Raw genomic sequence first — 20,423 nt, 5'->3', positions numbered from 1 at the left:
CAGAGACAGAAATGTACTGGACCACTGCTACACTGTCTTAAAGGATGCATATCACTCTGTTCCCCGTGCAGCGCTGGGACTCTCTGATCACTGTTTGGTTCATCTCCTACCAGCCTACAGGCAGAAACTCAAATCTGCTAAGCCTGTAGTAAAAACTGTAAAGAGATGGACTTCTGAAGCAGAGCAAGTTTTACAGGCCTGCTTCGAACTTACTGATTGGAGTGTTTTTGAGGCTGCAGCTACTGATCTGGACGAGCTTACTGACACCGTGACGTCCTACATCAGTTTCTGTGAGGACATGTGTGTACCCACCAAGACTTATTTAACATTTAACAATGACAAACCTTGGTTCAGTGCAAAACTCAAACAGCTTCGCCAGGCCAAAGAGGACGCCTACAGGAGTGGGGACAAAGCCTTGTACAAACAGGCCAAATACACACTGAATAGGGAAATAAGAGTAGCAAAATTAAACTACTCTGGAAAGCTAAAAAAACAGCTTTCAAGCAATGACTCTACATCAGTGTGGAAAGGCCTGAAAGCCATCACCAGCTACAAGACCCCATCCCCCAGCACTGAGGCCAATCAACAACTGGCTGAAGACCTGAACGAGTTCTACTACAGGTTTGAAAAGACTGGTCTGACACCCCACACCCACTGCGACCGTCTCACAGCACAGCCATCCACACCCTTCCCCTCCCTCCCCCCTACTGTTTCTCAACCTGTACTCAAGATCTGTGAAGATGATGTATGCAAAGTCTTCAGAAAGCAGAAGATAAGGAAAGCCAAAGGCCCAGACGGTGTCTCTCCAGCCTGCCTCAAAGCCTGTGCTGTCCAGCTATCATCCATCTTCACATTGATCTTCAACAGATCACTAGAGCTGTGTGAAGTCCCCTCCTGCTTCAAATGTTCCACCATCATCCCTGTACCCAAGAAATCAAAAATCACAGGACTTAATGACTACAGACCTGTTGCTTTAACGTCTGTGGTCATGAAGTCATTTGAGAGACTGGTGTTGGCCCACCTGAAGGACATTACAGGACCCTTGCTGGACCCCCTACAGTTTGCTTACCGAGCAAACAGATCTGTGGATGATGCAGTTAATATGGGACTGCACTACATCCTGCAACATCTGGACAAACCAGGGACTTATGCAAGCATCTTGTTTGTGGACTTCAGCTCCGCTTTCAACACCATCATTCAGAACACCCTTCAGAACAAACTGACACAGCTCTCTGTACCCACCTCCATCTGCCTCCAGCCACAGCCATATCACCCTGCAGCCCAAGACCGGTTGCCCACTGAAGCTGGATGGGAGACCTCCTGGGAAAACTACGTTGCTGTTGGAAGAGGTGTTAGTGAGGCCAGCAGGGGGTGCTCACCCTGTGGTCTGTGTGGGTCCTAACGCCCCAGTATAGTGACCCTATACTGTAAAAAAGCACCGTCTTTCGGATGAGACATTAACCGAGGTCCTGACTCTCTGTGGTCACTAAAAATCCCATGACACTCATCGTATAGAGTAGGGGTGTAACCCCGGTGTCCTGGCCAAATTCCCTCCACTGGCCCTTATCAATCATGGCCTCCTAATAATCCCCATCCACTTGATTGGCTCTATCTCTCTCTCCTCTCCACCTGTAGCTGGTGTGTGGTGAGCGCACTGGCGCCGTTGTCCTGTGGCTGCTGTCGCATCATCCAAGTGGATGCTGCACACTGGTGGTGGTTGAGAAGAGACCCCCTATATGATTGTAAAGCGCTTTGGGTGTATAGCAATACATAATACAGCGCTATATAAATGCTTCATTCATTCATCTGTCAGTGGATTACCAGCTTCCTGACAGACAGGCAGCAGCTAGTGAGGCTGGGAAAACACATCCAGCACCCGCACCATCAGCACTGGAGCTCCTCAGGGCTGCGTTCTCTCCCCACTGCTCTTCTCCCTCTACACAAATGACTGCACCTCTAAAGACCCCTCTGTCAAACTCCTGAAGTTTGCAGATGACACCACAGTCATCGGCCTCATCCAGGACGGCGACGAGTCTGCTTACAGACAAGAGGTTGAGCAGCTGGCTGTCTGGTGCAGTCACAACAACCTGGAGCTGAACACGCTCAAAACTGTGGAGATGATAGTGGACTTCAGGAGAAACCCCCCTCCTCTCCCCCCACTCACCATCATGAACAGCACTGTGGCTGCAGTGGAGTCATTCAGGTTCCTGGGCACCACCATCTCTCAGGACCTGAAGTGGGACAATCACATTGACTCCATCGTGAAAAAGGCCCAGCAGAGGTTGTACTTCCTTCGTCAGCTGAAAAAGTTCAACCTGCCACAGGAGCTGCTGAAACAGTTTTATTCAGCTGTTATTGAGTCGGTTCTGTGCTCCTCCATAACTGTCTGGTTTGGGTCAGCCAGCAAATCAGATCTAAGAAGACTTCAACGGACTGTTAGTACAGCAGAAAAGATCATTGGTGTGCACCTTCCCAGCCTTCAGGACTTGTACAACTCCAGAGTGAAGAAACGGGCAGGTAACATCATCAAAGACCCCTCTCACCCCGGACACAACTTGTTTGCACTTCTCCCTTCAGCCAGACGCTACAGATCTCTGTGCACTAGAACATCTAAGCATAAAAACAGTTTTTTCCCCCATGCCATCTCCAGCCTAAACAGCTAACACATGAATCATTACCTGTGTTCTGTAATTCATTCTGTAATTCATTCTCCATCTTTAATTATTGCCTCTTTCTCAAGTATTATGTAAATACACATACATATCTGTTTATTTATACAGCTGTATATAGAGTAAATAATGCACAAATCTGTACATAAATCTACTGTTCCAGATTCATACTTATTATTATTATTATTATTATTATTATTATTATTATTATTATGATTATTATCCATTGTTAAGTCTTACTATTTAAATGTTTTTTCTGTTCTCATGTCAGATGTGTTTGTATGTATGTATGTACCAGGAGCACCTTAAAACCACAACAAATTCCTTGTGTGTTTGCGCACACCTGGCGAATAAAGCTAATTCTGATTCTGATTCTGATTCTGATTCTGAAATAATCTAGGGACTATTATTCAAGAAACTTAAGGTTTCAGATATCACAACCTGCAAATTGACATAAAAGAACATAGAGCAATTGCTCACACAACAACACTCTGAACAGCTTTCTAATTTGCAGTGACAGATTTGATAATCTGGTAATAGGATGATAGAGAGATATTTAAAGCGGTCATGTCAAGGATTGAGAAATCAAGTTTTCCCTTATATAAGAGGTCATTGGACTATAAAAACATTTCCAGAATTCAAAACTTCTTTGTTAGGCAAAAAACAGCTTTTATTGAATCCAAGCTGAGAAAGCAACTTGTTTCTGAAGTGATTTTACAAATAAGTTAGCTTCTGCAGGATTATAATTGCACCTCAGGAAATGCAGTTAATGTCCCCTTTAAAGATTTAATGGCATGTCAGCAGCTAAGGCTGTTCTCATGGCAAAAGTTAGTTTTAAAAACTGATGCAGCATTTTTGATTTGATGTTCATATATGTGATGATTTTGATCATGTTGCTGTTTTTGTTGGATTTTCTCACAAGAAAGAAAAAGGAAGTAGAAAAAAGGAAGAAGGTAAAAAGGAAAGTGTTTGTCTTGCCTGTTCATCGTGGACACTTGTCTAACATTGACCAGCATCATTACAAGTTAAATTGGTTCTGAAAATATGCTGAATACACTGCTAAGAAATATTCACCTAACAAAGATCATGTTTGTGCACATGTATCTTTCTCTATCATATACCCATATCCACTGTTCCCTGAGCCAGTGGAAAACGATGAATTGAGAATGTATTATATCTTGTATTGCTGGGACAGGATCTGAATGTTGCAGACAAATTTACTTGACAAGAACTGTACTACACTGTGAAAATATGACCGCACTAGCTCCCACACACTTATTCTAAAATAGAAGGTAAGAAGAAGGTGCTATTGATCACAAAAAGGATCTGTGAATTAGCCTTTAGGTAATTAGTCTTACACCAGGCAGCAATCCTGCTCCATTTCATCTGTGCATTCTGATTAATTGTTGTTAGTGATACAGCACCACTGCTGTCATGAGTTTATTTGATGATATTTCTTATGCAGCATTCATCCCTCCCCTGCTTAAAACTGAGAGATTTAATAATATATGGAAAAATTATGACATTGTTTACCTTGAGTGTTTCCAGAGTGACTGAATAACAGCATCAGCACTAATAAGAGAAAGAGAGGGAAAGATAATTTATAACACCTTTATTAAATACAAAACTCTAGAAAAAAATTACAAAACACCTCATTACAATATCCCATATCTCAGAAAACGACAATACATCATCAACATAACACTCCAAATGTCCTCAATATTTTCCACCTTCTTCATAGATAGATAAAAAGTAAAGTCATGCCTTATTCTTGCTTTCATGAGCCATTTAAAAACTTTAAAGAGAGAGAGATACTGCAATGAAGCATTTATGGTAACACTTTAGAATAGGGAACACTTATTCACTATTAACTACGACTTTTCCCTCAATAAATTCCTAATTTGCTGCTAATTAATAGTTAGTACACTCTCAGAAATAAAGGTACAGAAGCTGTCACTGGGGCATGTAATGCTGCAAAGAGAGATCTAACACAGGAGTCAAAGGCCAAGAGCCCAACTAAAGCAAACCCTGCTCTCCATGATGGTGGCATCATTTTAACCAATAAAACATCAACATCTGATCCTCTGTGATTCTCAATAATAGCAGGTGTTCATCATTAATGCACAATCATAATTTAATTAGTCTCTTAATTATCTCATTAACTTTAACTCTTTGAGGACTTGGGATTTGACTTGAGACTTGCTTGTGACTTGAAAGGAATGACTTGGTTCCTCCTCTGGTGAAATCAGCTGCAGAGTTCATGGGTGGAACAAAAATATGGCAGGACTTTTACTTTCTGACCCCTGGATTGTCCGCCTCTGCTAATATGTACTTTTAAAGTACCAAAATGGACCCTTTAGGTACAAACATGTACCTTTTTGAAAGGGTACAGCCCCAGTGACAGCTTCTGTACCTTTATTTCTGAGAGTGTAAGGTAGTTGTTAGGTTTAGGTATTGGGTAGGATTAGGGATGTAGAATAAGGCATTAACATGTACTTAATTATTACTAATAAATGGCTAATATTCTAGTAATATGCATGCTAATAAGCAACTAGTTAAGAGACCCTAAAATAAAGTGTTACCGCATTTATTATATCAAAAAAATACATTATATGAACCGTTGAATGCAAAAATGTGAATATTTGATTTTAGCTAATGATTGCATTTTACATGGCCATACAGATAGTCTAAAAGATTACTGATTATTGGGTGTATAATAGAGATTTAGCACAAACTTGACCTAAAGGTCCGCTGCACTCCTGCAATACAGCACCACTGTTCAGTAAAGTGAAATAGGCAAAAGTGATATTTGTGCAAATGTTGTCACTATAACTACAAACTCTGGATACAGCAAGTTATTCTTCAATATCATTTGAGTGCATTATTTAAAATAACCACGTCAGCCAATATGTTGTCCCTTCCTAACTGAGCCGCACAAGCTCAATTTCTAAAATATTGTAAAGCTCTTCTGGCTCGACTTCCAGCACGTGCAACCAAATCTCTACACAGTAAAACCTCCAGTGTTAAATCAACACTCCCAGTGTATATATAATCCACACTCAGAGTGTTAAAAAAGAAACACTGAGTCAGTGTTAAAGTTAATGAGATAATTAGTGTAGTAATTGAGTGATGATTGAGCATTAATGAAGAACACCTGCTGTTAACAAACTGAATCACTGAATCACTGAAAGAAAGAGAAAGAAGAACAGAAAAAAAGAGACGAGATGAGCAGAAATACAAGAACTACAGCTGACTTCAGCCACAGCCTCAGATGAAATCAACACTAGATAAAAGCAATTAAATCTCTCAAGATCTCAGCAGAGGATGATTAAACAACTCCATAAACAGCATCACCAGCGTCACACGTTACTAACTAGATTGACTTTAGATTTTGATGTTTTAGTTTTGTTTGAATTACCATTATCGAGGTCAGTGTTTGCTTTAGTTGGGCTCTTGACCCTTGACTTAAAACTTTACAATTACTTTGGCTGCTGTAACTGCGTGTTTGTTTAGACATGTTAGTTATGGCGCAAAGAAAAAAAGCCAAGCGAAAATGTGATCAGGAGTTGGCTATGTTACTAAAGACATAATCAGTGTATAGTGGCTTGAATAACTGGTTTTACTCCGAGTGTAGTCACTGGTAGATTTATTAATTAATTTTGAGATTGTGTAGTTTAAGACCTGACAGTTTTAATATTAATCTAAAAGACTTGAAACTTATTCTGCACTGAAAGTTTACTTTTCTTCATCAAACAGACTTCAAGAATCAGCATATGAATCTCAACAATGGTGACAATCAACATAAAGCTCCATGTTGCAGTGCATTCTGGGAGCACCAATCAAAACTCATCCATGGCTCCCAGCATGCAATGCGACATGAATAAATTATGCAGCTGTCTTAGTATTTTCTTTTATTCTTACTATTTCCTTTTGTTTTGCTATTTTGTTGTGACTTTTAGTAGCGTGTTTTGTGATGTTCACAGATGATCTTTTTATCTGAATATGTTGATTATCACCATTGTTGAGATTCATACGCTGAGTCTTGATGCCTGTATGATAATGCAGTTTGGACCTTTTAGTGCTGATTTACTTTTAAAAGTCTTTCAAATTAATCTTAAACCTGATGGATGAAGCTTTATATTTTATGCGATCAAAATAAAAAAAAAGTAATCAATCAATGACATGCTCTGAATGAAATCAGTTACAGAAATCACTAAATGCTGGTGATTTCTTTATAGAAGTCTAACCGTCAACACCCGAATGCCATAACTAACATGTCTAAACAAACACGCAGTTATAACAGCCAAAGTAATTATAATGTTTTAAGTCAAGGGTCAAGAGCCCAACTAAAGCAAACACTGACCTCGATAATGGTAATTTAAACAAAACTAAAGCATCAACATCTAAAGTCAATCTGGTTAGTAACGTGTGAAGCTGGTGATGCTGTTTATGGAGTTGTTTAATAATCCTCTGCTGAGATCTTGAGAGATTTAATGTCTTCTTTTATCTTGTGTTGATTTCATCTAAGGCTGTGGCTGAAGTCAGTTGTAGTTCTTGTATTTCTGCTCATCTCGTCTCTTTTTTTCTGTTCTTCTTTCTCTTTCTTTCAATGGTTCAGTTTGTTAACAGCAGGTGTTCTTCATTAATGCTCAATCATCACTCAATTACTAAACTAATTATCTCATTAACTTTAACACTGCTTCAGTGTTACTTTTTTAACACTCTGAGTGTGGATTATATACTGGGAGTGTTGATTTAACACTAGAGGTTTTACTGTGTACAAATGATACAGAGCACAGCAGCATCACTGGTATTTAATGTGCCCATATTATCTCTCTTTATTTCTATTCATGGCTAATGGGTGCTGCTTGTGTCAAGTTGATGCTTTTCTACTGAACAGCTATGGGTTCTGCATCCTCTTACAAATTTGCATGTAATCTAGAAGCCTGGGGTCAGTGAGTGAGTGGCAGATCATCACAGAACGGCATCAGTCACTTTCCTGAACACTGTTCCTCTCTAGTGGAATGATCTTCCCAACCCTACCTGACCCCTACATCTAAATCCCTTATATTCAGAAAAATATTAAAATATTGGGTAAAACTTACTGTACTATAATGCATGCATAATGTATTATAAACAACATTATAACATGTTGTATCAAGTAATAAATATTCATTACAATCGTTATAATACATTATAAAATCAGTATTGATGCATTATACACACACACACACGCACACACAAGGCATTATATGCTTTCCTTCCCTGTTCTGGCCTGTACTCTTCTAGACAATGTTTAGCCCCAGCTAACAAATTTATGTTCTGAGAACGTTTTTGTAACATTCTGTTTTGGTTGTGGGAACGTTATTTGGAATGTTCCAAAAATGTGGAAATGTCCAGTTTGTTTAACGTTTCTAGAACGTTATTTGATGGTTAGCATAACGTTCCTACAACATTCTTGCAACCTAAATTTCACTAAAAATATAACGTTCTATGAACGTTTATTTGGAACATTCCAAGAACGTTAAAATGTCCAGTTTGCTTAACGTTGCTGTAACATTATTTTATGGTTAGCATAATGTTCCTACAACTTTATTTCCACCTTCATTTTCTTAAAAATACAACATCTATTTATTTGGAACATTACAAAGTTTAGTTTAATAAAATGTTATTTTAAGATTAGCAGTATTGCAACATTCGCTTTCAACATCATTTTTATTAACACAGCCTTCCAGATACGAGCAAGTATATACTGTATTGACCCGAATATAAGACGGTGTTTTTTTCTTGGAAATACATCTGAAAAAACGCAGTCGTCTTATATTTGGGGTCTAGACTTTGACATGTCAGTAATACACCCACAACAATAGGTGGCGCCAAACACGCATAAAACGAGTGTGCCATGAAATATGTAATGTATGTGTGTTATAAAGATCGCGAGAGAAAAAAGAAAAAGAAAAGCTTACAGCGGCATGAGTCGTGACTGTCATGTTAACCTGATGGGAACAAACTTCCTCTGTAAGTGATTTTAAAACACAAGACTATACCCAGATTTGAAGACTACGATAAGATTTCACTTCTACTGTTAATAAAATGTTGGTAGGCTACTATGAGATGGATAGCCTAAATGTTATATAATTCAGATGGGCTACCTGTTAGTTTTATGCTATATATCAAAAAGTGTATATTTTTCAGTGTCATTGCTGGTACATTTTACCAGTATTTACCATACTTTCAAAACAAAAATTAAAATAGGAAAAATATGCAATTTGAAAATAATTTAAGAAAAAATATTTTACAGAGAGAGAAAAAAAAAAAACAAGATTTGCTTTTCAAAAAGCCTTTTTCCAAAAGGTAGATCTGGAAAAAGGGGGGTCGTCTTATAATCAGGGTCGTCTTATATTCGGGACAATACGGTAATTACATGTGCATTTCAACAGGTATCTGAATTATTAAAGATAATCACTTTCAAAAAGTTCATTAACACATTGAACAAATTGGTGAAATTTGCATATCATGTAAAATAATAATAATAATAATAATAATATTTATGACAATGAACTATAACTTCACAGCTAAATATAAACTATCATATTAACATTTAATAATTGAGAACTTCTATATGAATTTGAGTGTGGGGTGTGGGTGCTGAAAAACTGTGGTCCATGTCCCGTCTCTCCACGCTCCATCTATAAAGTAAACAGATTGGCTGATGTTACAAAGTGATATTACAAAATGTCTATAAAATAATTAGTGTGGCTATGCCAAAAAAATTATTAGGATCTGTGCTGTGAGATATTACATTACTCAAAAGTCAAAGGTAGTTTCATTTGACTTGGCATATGCTACTTTCATTGACAAGCTACTTTCATAGCAGCATTAAGAAAAACGTCTTCTGAAGCATCACTAGATTAAGAAAAATATAAACATTCAAATAATACATTTTCATCGTGTCACTTCCAAAAAACAATTTTTAGGTCAACATAAATTGACCTAATTTATTCATCTTGATAGGTATACACATGCACACTACTGGAAATACGTCATAATAGGGTAGTTAAGTCAACTGCAATTTCCATTTTATACCAATTTGAAATAGGAAAAATCCCTTCAAATATAGTTAACATTTAGAAGTCATCAATAAAGTTATTAAATGGCAAAAGTTGCCTTGTTACATGTTATTAGCGGATAAACTGTTACATGAACTCAGTTAGGGAAGGAAACTCAGATAAACAGGTAAGATTAATAGGTAAATTCTAGTAGGTGTTTCTGGGTAGGGATGCTAGCATTGACCCATTAACTGACAGTAAGAATTTTCGCTATTAACACATCAGTTCAATTGTTAAGGAATAATTTGTAATGTTTTCCTTTAAAAAAAAAATGCTGCATGGATTAAAAAAACTGCATTGTCAAAATGGCATTGAGAGCGAAAACACAAGTTACACGCAAGTTGTTAGTTAACCCTTTAAATTGTACAGGTATTCAGAAACAAGATAAATTAAAGCTGCAAGCAGCAATGATCGGGCACTCGCACCCGGGCTCACCGCCAACGGTGGCTTCAGGGAGACAGGGAACGGTGAGCAATATGCATTTAAAAAGCCAAATATAGAGGAAAATGTTAAAGTAATTTATATGTGCCAAACCTGCTGCCAGCTGGTGGCGCTATGTCTATAACTTAACATTGGCCTGTAGATGTCTTCAGCCCAGTCCTTTTATCAAACATATGAAGTTTGGTGCAGATTGAACATGGTATGTTTGAGTTAGTGCAAAGCATGACGTATCCTGTTGCCAACAGGTGGCACTATAATTATAACTGAATATTGGCCTTTTGATGTCTTCAGACCAGGACTCTTACCAAACATATGACATTTTGTGCAGATTGGTCATTGCATGTTTAAGTTAGTGTGAAACAAGTAGATTCATGCTGCCAGCTGGTGGCGCTATGTCTATAACTGGAAATTGGCATGTAGATGTCTTCAGGCCAGCACATTTATCAAACATATGAAGTTTGGTGCAGATTGAACATTGCATGTTTAAGTTAGTGTAAAACAAGTAATTTACTGTTGCCAGAAGGTGGCAGTATGATTATAACTGTTACATTTACATTTAGCAGACGCTTTTGTCCAAAGCGACTTACATTACATTCAAGTTACAGTTTTTACATTTTATCAGCTCTTGCTTTCCCTGGGAATCGAACCCATGATCTTAGCGTTGCTAGCGCCATGCTCTACTATTTGAGCTACAGGAAAGCTTGGCCTTCAGATGTGTTAAGGCCAGGACTCTTATCAAATATGTCAAGTTTGGGGCAGATCAGACATTGCGTGTTTAAGTTAGTGTGAAACAAGTCATTTCCTGTCACCAGCAAGTGGTGTTATAATTTTAACTGAATATTGGCCTTTTGATGTGTTTAGGCCAGGACTATTATAAAAGGTGTGAAGTTTGGGGCAGATCGGACATTGCTTGCCTGAGTTACAGCAACTTCCTGTTTCATGGCGAAACATCAAACTTTGTCAGACCGCCAGGGACACGCCCCTTGACGAAAACTCTAGATCTTCTCAATTTAACATCGCAAAGGCCTTATGATGACACTCAGCAAATTTGAAGACAATCCGATTAAAACTATGGGAGGAGTTCGTCAAAGTAAGAAGCCTGGAAATTGCAAAAACTACGTTATTTTGAATTTCCTGTTCGATTTTTGTGCACTTCCTGTTGGGTTTTGGATTTTGTACCAAGAGGCTTTTGTGTAGGTAATGGTGTGTTACACGTGTGTACCGATTTTCGTGCATGTACATGAAACGTAGCTCGAGGCGCACTCTTTTGAAATATTATAGGTGGCGCTATCAAGCCATTTTGCCACACCCACTTCTGAAACCCATATCAGATGTAAATTGTCGCCAGTTCTGACCCGTGTGAAAAGTTTCATGAGTTTTGGAGCATGTTTAGGCCCTCAAAAATGCGATTTACTTTGGAGAAGAAGAAGAATAATAATTAAAGCTGCAAGCAGCGATGAATGGGCCCTCGCACCCGGGCTCACCGCCGACCGGTTGCTTCAGGGAGAGAGGGAACGGTGAACAATATGCATTTAAAAAGGCAAACATAGAGGAATATGTCAAAGTTATTTATATGTGCCAAACCTGCTGCCAGCTGGTGGCACTATGTCTATAACTGAATATTGGCATGTAGATGTCTTCAGGGCAGCACTTTTATCAAACATATGAAGTTTGATGCAGATTGAAAGTAGTATGTTTGAGTTACTATAAAGCATGACATTTCCTATTGCCAAAAGGTGGCACTATGATTATAACTGAATATTGGCCTTTAGGTGTCTTCAGGCCATGACTCTTACCAAACATGTGAAGTTTGGTGCAGATTGGACATTGCATGTTTAAGTTAGTGTAAAACAAGTCATTTCCTATTGCCAACAGGTGGCTGTATGTTTATAACTGAATATTGGCCTTAAGATGTGTTAAGACCATTACTCTTATAAAACGTGTGAAGTTTGGGACAGATCGGACATTGCATATTTAAGTTAGTGTGAAACAAGTAATTTCATGCTGCCAGCTGGTGGCGCTATGTATATAACTGGAAATTGGCATGTAGATGTCTTCAGGCCAGCACATTTATCAAACATGTGAAGTTTGGTACAGATTGAACATTGCATGTTTAAGTTAGTTTAAAACAAGTCATTTCCTGTTGCCAACAGGTGGCACTATCACTATAAATGAATATTGGCCTTAAGATGTGTTCAGGCCAGGACTCTTACCAAACATGTGAAGTTTGGGGCAGACCGGACATTGCATGTTTAAGTTAGTGTAAAACAAGTAATTTACTGTTGCCAGAAGGTGGCAGTATGATTATAACTGAATATTGGCCTTCAGATGTGTTAAGGCCAGGACTCTTGTCAAATATGTCAAGTTTGGGGCAGATCAGACATTGTGTGTTTAAGTTAGTGTGAAACAAGTAATTTCCTGTCACCAGCAGGTGGCGCTATAATTTTAACTGAATATTGGCCTTTTGATGTGTTTAGGCCGGGACTATTATAAAAGGTGTGAAGTTTGGGGCAGATAAGACATTGTAAGCATGAGTAACAACAACTTCCTGTGTCATGGTATTAATAACATGTTTTAGTACTTAGTAAGTGTTGAAACAAGTAGATTCATGCTGCCAGCTGGTGGCGCTATGTCTATAACTGGAAATTGGCATGTAGATGTCTTCAGGCCAGCACATTTATCAAACATATGAAGTTTGGTGCAGATTGAACATTGCATGTTTAAGTTAGTGTAAAACAAGTAATTTACTGTTGCCAGAAGGTGGCAGTATGATTATAACTGTTACATTTACATTTAGCAGACGCTTTTGTCCAAAGCGACTTACATTACATTCAAGTTACAGTTTTTACATTTTATCAGCTCTTGTTTTCCCTGGGAATCGAACCCATGATCTTAGCGTTGCTAGCGCCATGCTCTACTATTTGAGCTACAGGAAAGCTTGGCCTTCAGATGTGTTAAGGCCAGGACTCTTATCAAATATGTCAAGTTTGGGGCAGATCAGACATTGCGTGTTTAAGTTAGTGTGAAACAAGTCATTTCCTGTCACCAGCAGGTGGCGTTATAATTTTAACTGAATATTGGCCTTTTGATGTGTTTAGGCCAGGACTATTATAAAAGGTGTGAAGTTTGGGGCAGATAAGACATTGTAAGCATGAGTTACAACAACTTCCTGTGTCATGGTATTAATAACATGCTTTAGTACTTAGTAAGCGTTGCTGTCATGTTTGACCATTATTCTAGCATGTTTAGCACACAATGGCATAATTTACAGTGTTGCTAAAAGTGCATCACTGTGTAAAACATGTCACTTCCTGTTGTCAGTAGGTGGCGCTATCACTTTAACCGAATGTGAGCATGTAGATGTCTTCAGGCCAGGACTGTAATCAAACATGTGAAGTTGGAGGCAGATTGGACATTGTATGCCTGAATTACAACAACTTCCTTTTTGATGGAGTTAGTAGCATACTTTAGCACTTAGCTAAGTGTTGCTAACATGTTTGAGCATGTTGCTAACATGTTTAGCACACAATGGCATATTTTAATGTGTTGCTAATAGTGCATCACAGTCGAAAACATGTCACTTCCTGTTGCCAGCAGGTGGCGCTATGACTATAACCAAATACGGGAATGTATATGTGTTCAGGACAGGCCTCTTATCAAACTTGTAAAATTTGGGGCAGATTGGACACTGCATGCCTGAGTTACAGCAACTTCCTGTTTCACTGCATTACTAGCATGCTTTAGCACTTAGCTAAGTGTTGCTAGCATGTTTTAGTATGCTTGTAGCATGCTGCCAGCATATTTATCACTTGTTGACACTTTTTAATATGCACCTAGGAGTCCATTACAGTGTTAAACATGTCACTTCCTGTTGCCAGCAGGTGGCGCTATGACTATATCTGAATATGAGCATGTAGATGTGTTCAGGACTGAACTCCTATGAAACGTGTGAAGTTTGGGGCGGATCGGACATTGCTTGCCTGAGTTACAGCAACTTCCTGTTTCATGGCGAAACATCAAACTTTGTCAGGCCCCCAGGGAGACGCCCCTTGACGAAAACTCAAGATCTACGCAATTTAACATCGCAAAGGCCTTATGATTACACTCAGCAAATTTGAAGACGATCCGATTAAAACTGTAGGAGGAGTTCGTCAAAGTACGAAGCCTGGAAATTGCAAAAACTGCACAAAAATCGAACAGGAAATTCAAAATAACGTACTTCCTGTTGGGTTTTGGATTTTGTACCAAGAGGCTTTTGTGTAGGTAATGGTGTGTTACACGTGTGTACCGATTTTCGTGCATGTACATAAAACGTAGCTCGAGGCGCACTCTTTTGAAATATTATAGGTGGCGCTATCGAGCCATTTTGCCACACCCACTTCTGAAACCCATATCAGATATAAATTTTCGCCAGTTCTGACCCGTGTGCAAAGTTTCATGAGTTTTGGAGCATGTTTAGGCCCTCAAAAATGCGATTCACTTTGGAGAAGAAGAAGAAGAAGAAGAAGAATAAACGGAGCAATTCCAAGAGGGTCCTCGCACCTCGGTGCTCGGGCCCTAATAACAGAAGGTACAAGTAGCTTTTTTATTATGTGTCAAAGCCCAAACTATAAACTTTTTGAAGCTTGAAAATAAAGACTGTCTAGACTTCCAATGGAAAGACAAAATGATGAATGAATATCAAAAATAAAAACATTTGTTTGAAGATGAATGAAATTCATTCAAAATGAATTTGGAACAAAATGAGGGTGAGTAAACCATGACAGAATTATTATTTTTTTCACTATGCTGATCTCAGCTAAAATGTTAAAATGTTGCAAGTAAATATAAAGTTGTCCTGACATGTGTCCTACCTTGTGTATCTTGAAAAAATCTGCAGACTACTTTTCAGATAGTAGTAGATCTGCCAGGATCATAACTTGAATGGCTGATGCCATTATTGTCCCTGAAGACAAAACACAAAATTAGAGAAATTTAACTCACAATTAAGCAACATTTATGGACAGCTTATTTTTATGAATCATAACAAGACAATTTTTAACCACTACAAGCTTAGCATTAGAAATTACCTGACATCTTTATAAGAAAACAAAGCAACTTTAGGATAAGGGAAAGTAGAAGTTTTTTTTCCCCCCATCTATATTAGTTAAGTATATAAATGTATAACTATAATCAGAACTTAAGATTCACTGGTATTTTTCTGAAGCAACACAAAATACCAAAAGACTTTGACGGAATGACAGACAAACTGAAATTTAAGATGTTATCCACTCTGCCAATTCAGTCTGAATCAAATTGGTGGCACACTACATTACATCAAACATGACCGGTCTTTAGATGTCATTCTTGTGGGATGTTAGTTTGTTATTTTTCATCTGTATTGTGTAACGTTATTCACGATTTGATCAATCTTTAGGTTTAAATTTCAATCTAATATTCACAAAAAAGTATAGTTTGCTTCAGAAGACTTAACATTTGTGCTGCTGGTCATTTCTGGTCATCATTACATCTGCATTAATAGCAATTCATCAAAATATAAAAACTGAAGAACGATGAATTTAAATAACTGTTTATAAGGTGACAAATTACATCTTGTACAACACTAAAGCCCATCAATTTGTTTAATGTGAATTCTACTTACTTCATTTTAGGCTCATATTAGTATCAGCCGTCTTGTTGCAAATGACATCACACCACCCCTCGCTGCCTTTCTGAAAAGATTGATTTCAAAAGCATGACAACAATTTGTTAGTATGAATTTTAAGAAAGACAATGTGAGAAGCAAATAACTGTAAAATGTTAACTAAGGTTAACAAAACAGCCATTATAAATGCTCCTCAGCCTCTTTGTTCACTGCGTTCGGCGGATTTAGTAAACTTGATAAGCATCACATGGATATTCTAGATCAAACTGACAAAGCGGATAATAATGTTTAAACTTATTGTCATACAGGGAATATGTCTTTGCTTTACCTTGCTTGAGAACTGTGGCGAGTGACGGTTAGAGATGACGACATCTTCCTGTCAGCCGTCTCTCCAGTTTAAAAATACAATTCGCGGCACTCGTTTGTCTGTGTCCAGCTGTGAGAAACCACACACACACACACACACACATATATATATATATATATATATATATACACACACACACACACACACACACACCTTAATTTATCACTGACAAACTGTTGTGTATAACACTGCATATTTAACACTTGCCGTTGATAACTTTGATGTGGTTGTTGTTAGCTCCTTCTTTCCTAGCTAACATTACAATGATAAATGAGCTGTTTACCCAGATAGCACACGTATGTCTGCAAGATGTCTGTTAAAGATCTCTTAATCTGGAAAGCATCTGCTGTCTATAAACGTCTGACAGACGTCTTTCAGATGTCAGTTTTATATACTGTGGTGAGTGGGGCTATTAATAATATTAATGATAATATTATCATTAATATTATTAATGATAATGAGCGACACCTGCGCCACTCGCCGGTCTCGAGTCCCACGGAGGAGCTCCGGAAGGATAAAAGGAGGAGTGACGACAGTGGAAGACGAGAGAGGACCAGGCCTGGACTTTTATTTTGTACTTTGAACATTTAATTGTATTAAATGTTCGCCGGTTCCCGCCTCCTTCTTCCCGAGCTACGAACTGTGTTACATTGGTGCCGAAACCCGGGAGGAAGGAGGGACATGCTGTCAGAAGAGCCCTCGCCGCTGAGGGAGATCGCGGTGCTGACGAGGTCGGGCAGCACGAAGGAGCAAAGTCCTCTCTCATCTTCCACTGTCGTCACTCCTCCTTTTATCCTTCCGGAGCTCCTCCGTGGGATTCGAGTCCGGCGAGTGGCGCAGGTGTCGCTCATTATCATTAACTCCACCGGCCTCGCTCCGTTCCCACGGCTCTCGGCCCCGCCCCACTCGCCACATATACATTCTAAATCATAAACATCTTAAAGACATCTAATAGACGTCTATTTGACATCTAAAAGGAAACATCCTATAGACGTATTGCAGATGAGCAAACACCCTAAAAAATACATCTTGCAGATGTAAATGCAGATGTCAAATAGACGTCTCCGAGATGTATATGTGCTATCAGGGTAATCTTCAGATAAAGTTGACAAAACGCAAAATAACGTTCAAAAGTGCTTTAAATAGGAATAAAGAAGTGAATGCTTACCTGTTATTTTCCGTGACCGCGTTGCGAGCCGTCCGGCTGTAATCCTGTCCGTGACTGTGAGCTGTGGGGGATGGGCGGATGCGACTGACTGAAAAATGCGCGCGGTTTTTGAAAAACACCTGGATAATATTTTGTCTCTTCTTCGTTGGAGTTTTACGGCAGTTGGCATCCATAGTGTTGCATTACTGAATATTTTGTCTCGAGTAAAATTAATTTCTTTAAAAGGATTGATCTATGCTTAATATGAAACATATTTATGTATTTATTATATTATCTTTAGTAAAGAAGGCTATTTAATTAATATTGAAAGAGATAAAGCAAACGTGACTTCTCGAAAAACAATGTTAGAAATCATTTTTCTTTAAAATATTTTGTGGTCAGCCATTTAGACATAATAACCATATGGTAGATTAAATTAATTTATACTTATTTAGATTGAGTTCCCCTTAACCTAATTAGATTTTGAGTTCACATCACATATATATTGAGTTGAAATAACTTTTTTTGTTAAATTAACTAATTTAATTTAGCAAATCCCACTGATTTACAGTGTATGACATTTCACTATAGGCCTATGACTTCAATAAGTTATAAAAGATATATAATTAATAATGATAAAGTATATAATTATAAAAGATTCAGTGACTCATTCAGGTGATTTGCCACATCCTAATCGAGGTTGTAGTTTCATAATTAAATACATTTTATTTTTCTATCATATTCTGTTCTATTCTATTCATGTTTTATATAGCCTATAAGTTTTTTTTTTTTTTTTCTAAAGATGTTTCTCCCAACATTATGGTAATGTTCATAAAGTAGCCTGCAATCATAAGGACATGAATACTGTTCTCAGAATGTTTTGATAACAACATAATAACATTTAGCAATTAATTATTAATTTAGAAATTATTTTACATTACAATAACGTTCTAAGAATGTTGTTCTAAAAATGTTTTCTCTCAACATTATGAGAACGTTCATTAAGTACAAATAACGTCCTAAAGACGTTCCAAGAACGTTTATTTAAGAATGTTTTCTCTCAACATTATAAGAACATTCATTAAGTACAAATAACGTCCTAAAGACGTTCCAAGAACGTTGATTTAAGAACGTTTTCTATCAACATTATAAGAACATTCATCAAGTAAAAATGACGTCCTAAAGACATTCCAAGAACGTTGATTTAAGAACGTTATCTATCAGCGTCATAAGAACATTCATCAAGTACAAATGACGTCCTAAAGACGTTCCAAGAACGTTGTTCTAAGAACGTTTTCTAACAACGTTATAAGAACGTTCCAAAAACATTATTTTAATAACTTTTTGTACTAACATAAACACAACTTTTAAAGAACGTTAGTGAATGTTCTGGGAACGTTCCCTGTTAGCTGGGGCACTTCTAGAAATTGCCACAAGATTGTTTAGGCCTGTTCCTCAATTGTAAGTTGCCTTAAAGCATCTGCTGAATTAATAAATGTAAATGTAAATATAAAATCAAATAAACTACTCACAGAAGATGTGGGAGAGTACACTGGACCCCATACTGCCACAATGCTGTGTGTTCAAAACCAGATACTTCCTTTTATTTTACCAGTCATTTCATACTTAGAGGAAGAGGGAGGGTCTAGATGGACAAAATATCCTTATTGAGATAGATCTAACTTTCCTTTTAGTACATTCATGTTTGGTGCCTTGCTCAAGTGTCTCACCTCAGTCGTGGTATTGAGGGTGGAGAGAGCGCTGGATATTCACTCCCTCCACCTACAATCCTTGCAGGACCTGAGACTCAAACCCGCAATCGTTTGATTACAAGTCCAACTCTCTAACCATTAGGCCACAACTTCCTCAAGGCTGATTGCCCCATGACTGCCCCAACTCTTCACTGAACACACTGCATCCACACAAACACATTAAACATATCCCCCAGACTTAATTGATTACATCTGCATTACAGCTACACTGAATATTAACAAAGATACAAAACAGTATATTCAGTTAGTTTTCCAATTAGATTTTTTTTTCCTGTCTTTTTTTTTTTTTTTGAAAAACACAACATGACAATTCCTCATTAACTAAACACGAACAGCATGAACATGTACAATATATGCATCCCCAGATAGCAACATATTGGCGGAGTCCGTTGGAGTCCACATAAGCCCATTAACCAGCAGAATCACTAAAGGAAAGAAGAGAACAGAAAAAAGAGACAAACAGAAACTCAAGAACTACAACTGACTGCAGCCACAGTCTTAGATGAAAGACATTTAATCTCTGAAGATCTCAGCAGAGGAGGATTAAACAACTCCACAAACAGCATCACCAGCTTCACTAATTACTAATCAGATTGACTTTATTTCTGTTAGAGGTCTACAGAAGCGATTTTTTTTTTTTTTTTTTTGAGAATTAAAAGGGAATTAAATGTAATGTTTGTTTTATTTGAAGTCACCATAATGGTGATCAGTGGTGTTTGGACTCTTAAGTCTTATTATTAATAATTTGTTTCTTTGGCTGCTGATAGAATGTGTTTGACAAACACATTTGCAGTACATTATAGCTTACTGTTGATAGTTTCACAGTTATCATGTAGTGGCGTGCAGAGGTGCAAAGTAACACATTTTTTAAATCTGTAATTTTACTTTTACTCAAGTATATTTAGTGTGAAGTATTGTACTTTGCTACATTTTAAAACACATTAATTACTGAGCAAAAAAAAGAAATTGCTCCCTGGAAACTACTGCAGTAAATAATGGGCAGGAGAACAAACTGGCGCTAAAATCACAAGAAAGGTGCAGATGGAAAAGATAGACGTTATGGTGCAGACCCAGCTGAAAATGAAACCCCGTCGTATTCTGCTGAAGTTGAACTCGAAGGAAATGAAGTGAACCCCTGGCCATGTTTATGCTCTGTTATGCAATGTAAGTTGTGTTTGACTAGGGAGACCAAACTAGCAGCTTATAAAATCTTGACATTTACCCTTAGCAAGCATGCAGAGGTAATGTAAAAATACTTGCATTGTTGCATTGAT

The 20,423-nt window shown here is 37.8% G+C and overlaps 1 protein-coding gene and 1 long non-coding RNA gene across 2 annotated transcripts in view; both read right to left on the bottom strand.

Annotated features, from left to right (window-relative positions):
* The window catches only part of LOC131531081 (uncharacterized), a 54,949-nt gene extending 36,008 nt beyond the window's left edge, over positions 1-18,941 (bottom strand). The window contains exons 1-2 of the mRNA XM_058761628.1: positions 18,910-18,941; positions 4,203-4,241 (exon numbers count right to left, since the gene is read on the bottom strand). Of these exons, the coding sequence (XP_058617611.1) occupies positions 4,203-4,241; positions 18,910-18,940 (70 nt within the window). The 5' untranslated portion in view covers position 18,941. The remainder of the gene's footprint in view (positions 1-4,202; positions 4,242-18,909) is intronic.
* Positions 8,358-16,264, bottom strand: LOC131529746 (uncharacterized). Its single transcript, XR_009268203.1, has 4 exons — positions 16,192-16,264; positions 15,861-15,930; positions 15,073-15,164; positions 8,358-9,358 (listed from the first exon to the last, which is right to left on the bottom strand). It is a non-coding gene; the product is annotated as an uncharacterized LOC131529746 (long non-coding RNA).
* Positions 18,942-20,423: the final 1,482 nt, after the last annotated feature.

This window comes from Onychostoma macrolepis, chromosome 22, assembly GCF_012432095.1.
Source record: "Onychostoma macrolepis isolate SWU-2019 chromosome 22, ASM1243209v1, whole genome shotgun sequence".
Taxonomy (NCBI): domain Eukaryota; kingdom Metazoa; phylum Chordata; class Actinopteri; order Cypriniformes; family Cyprinidae; genus Onychostoma; species Onychostoma macrolepis.
The sequence above is the reverse complement of the archived record's forward strand: the minus strand, read 5'-3'. Positions and strand labels throughout refer to the sequence as shown.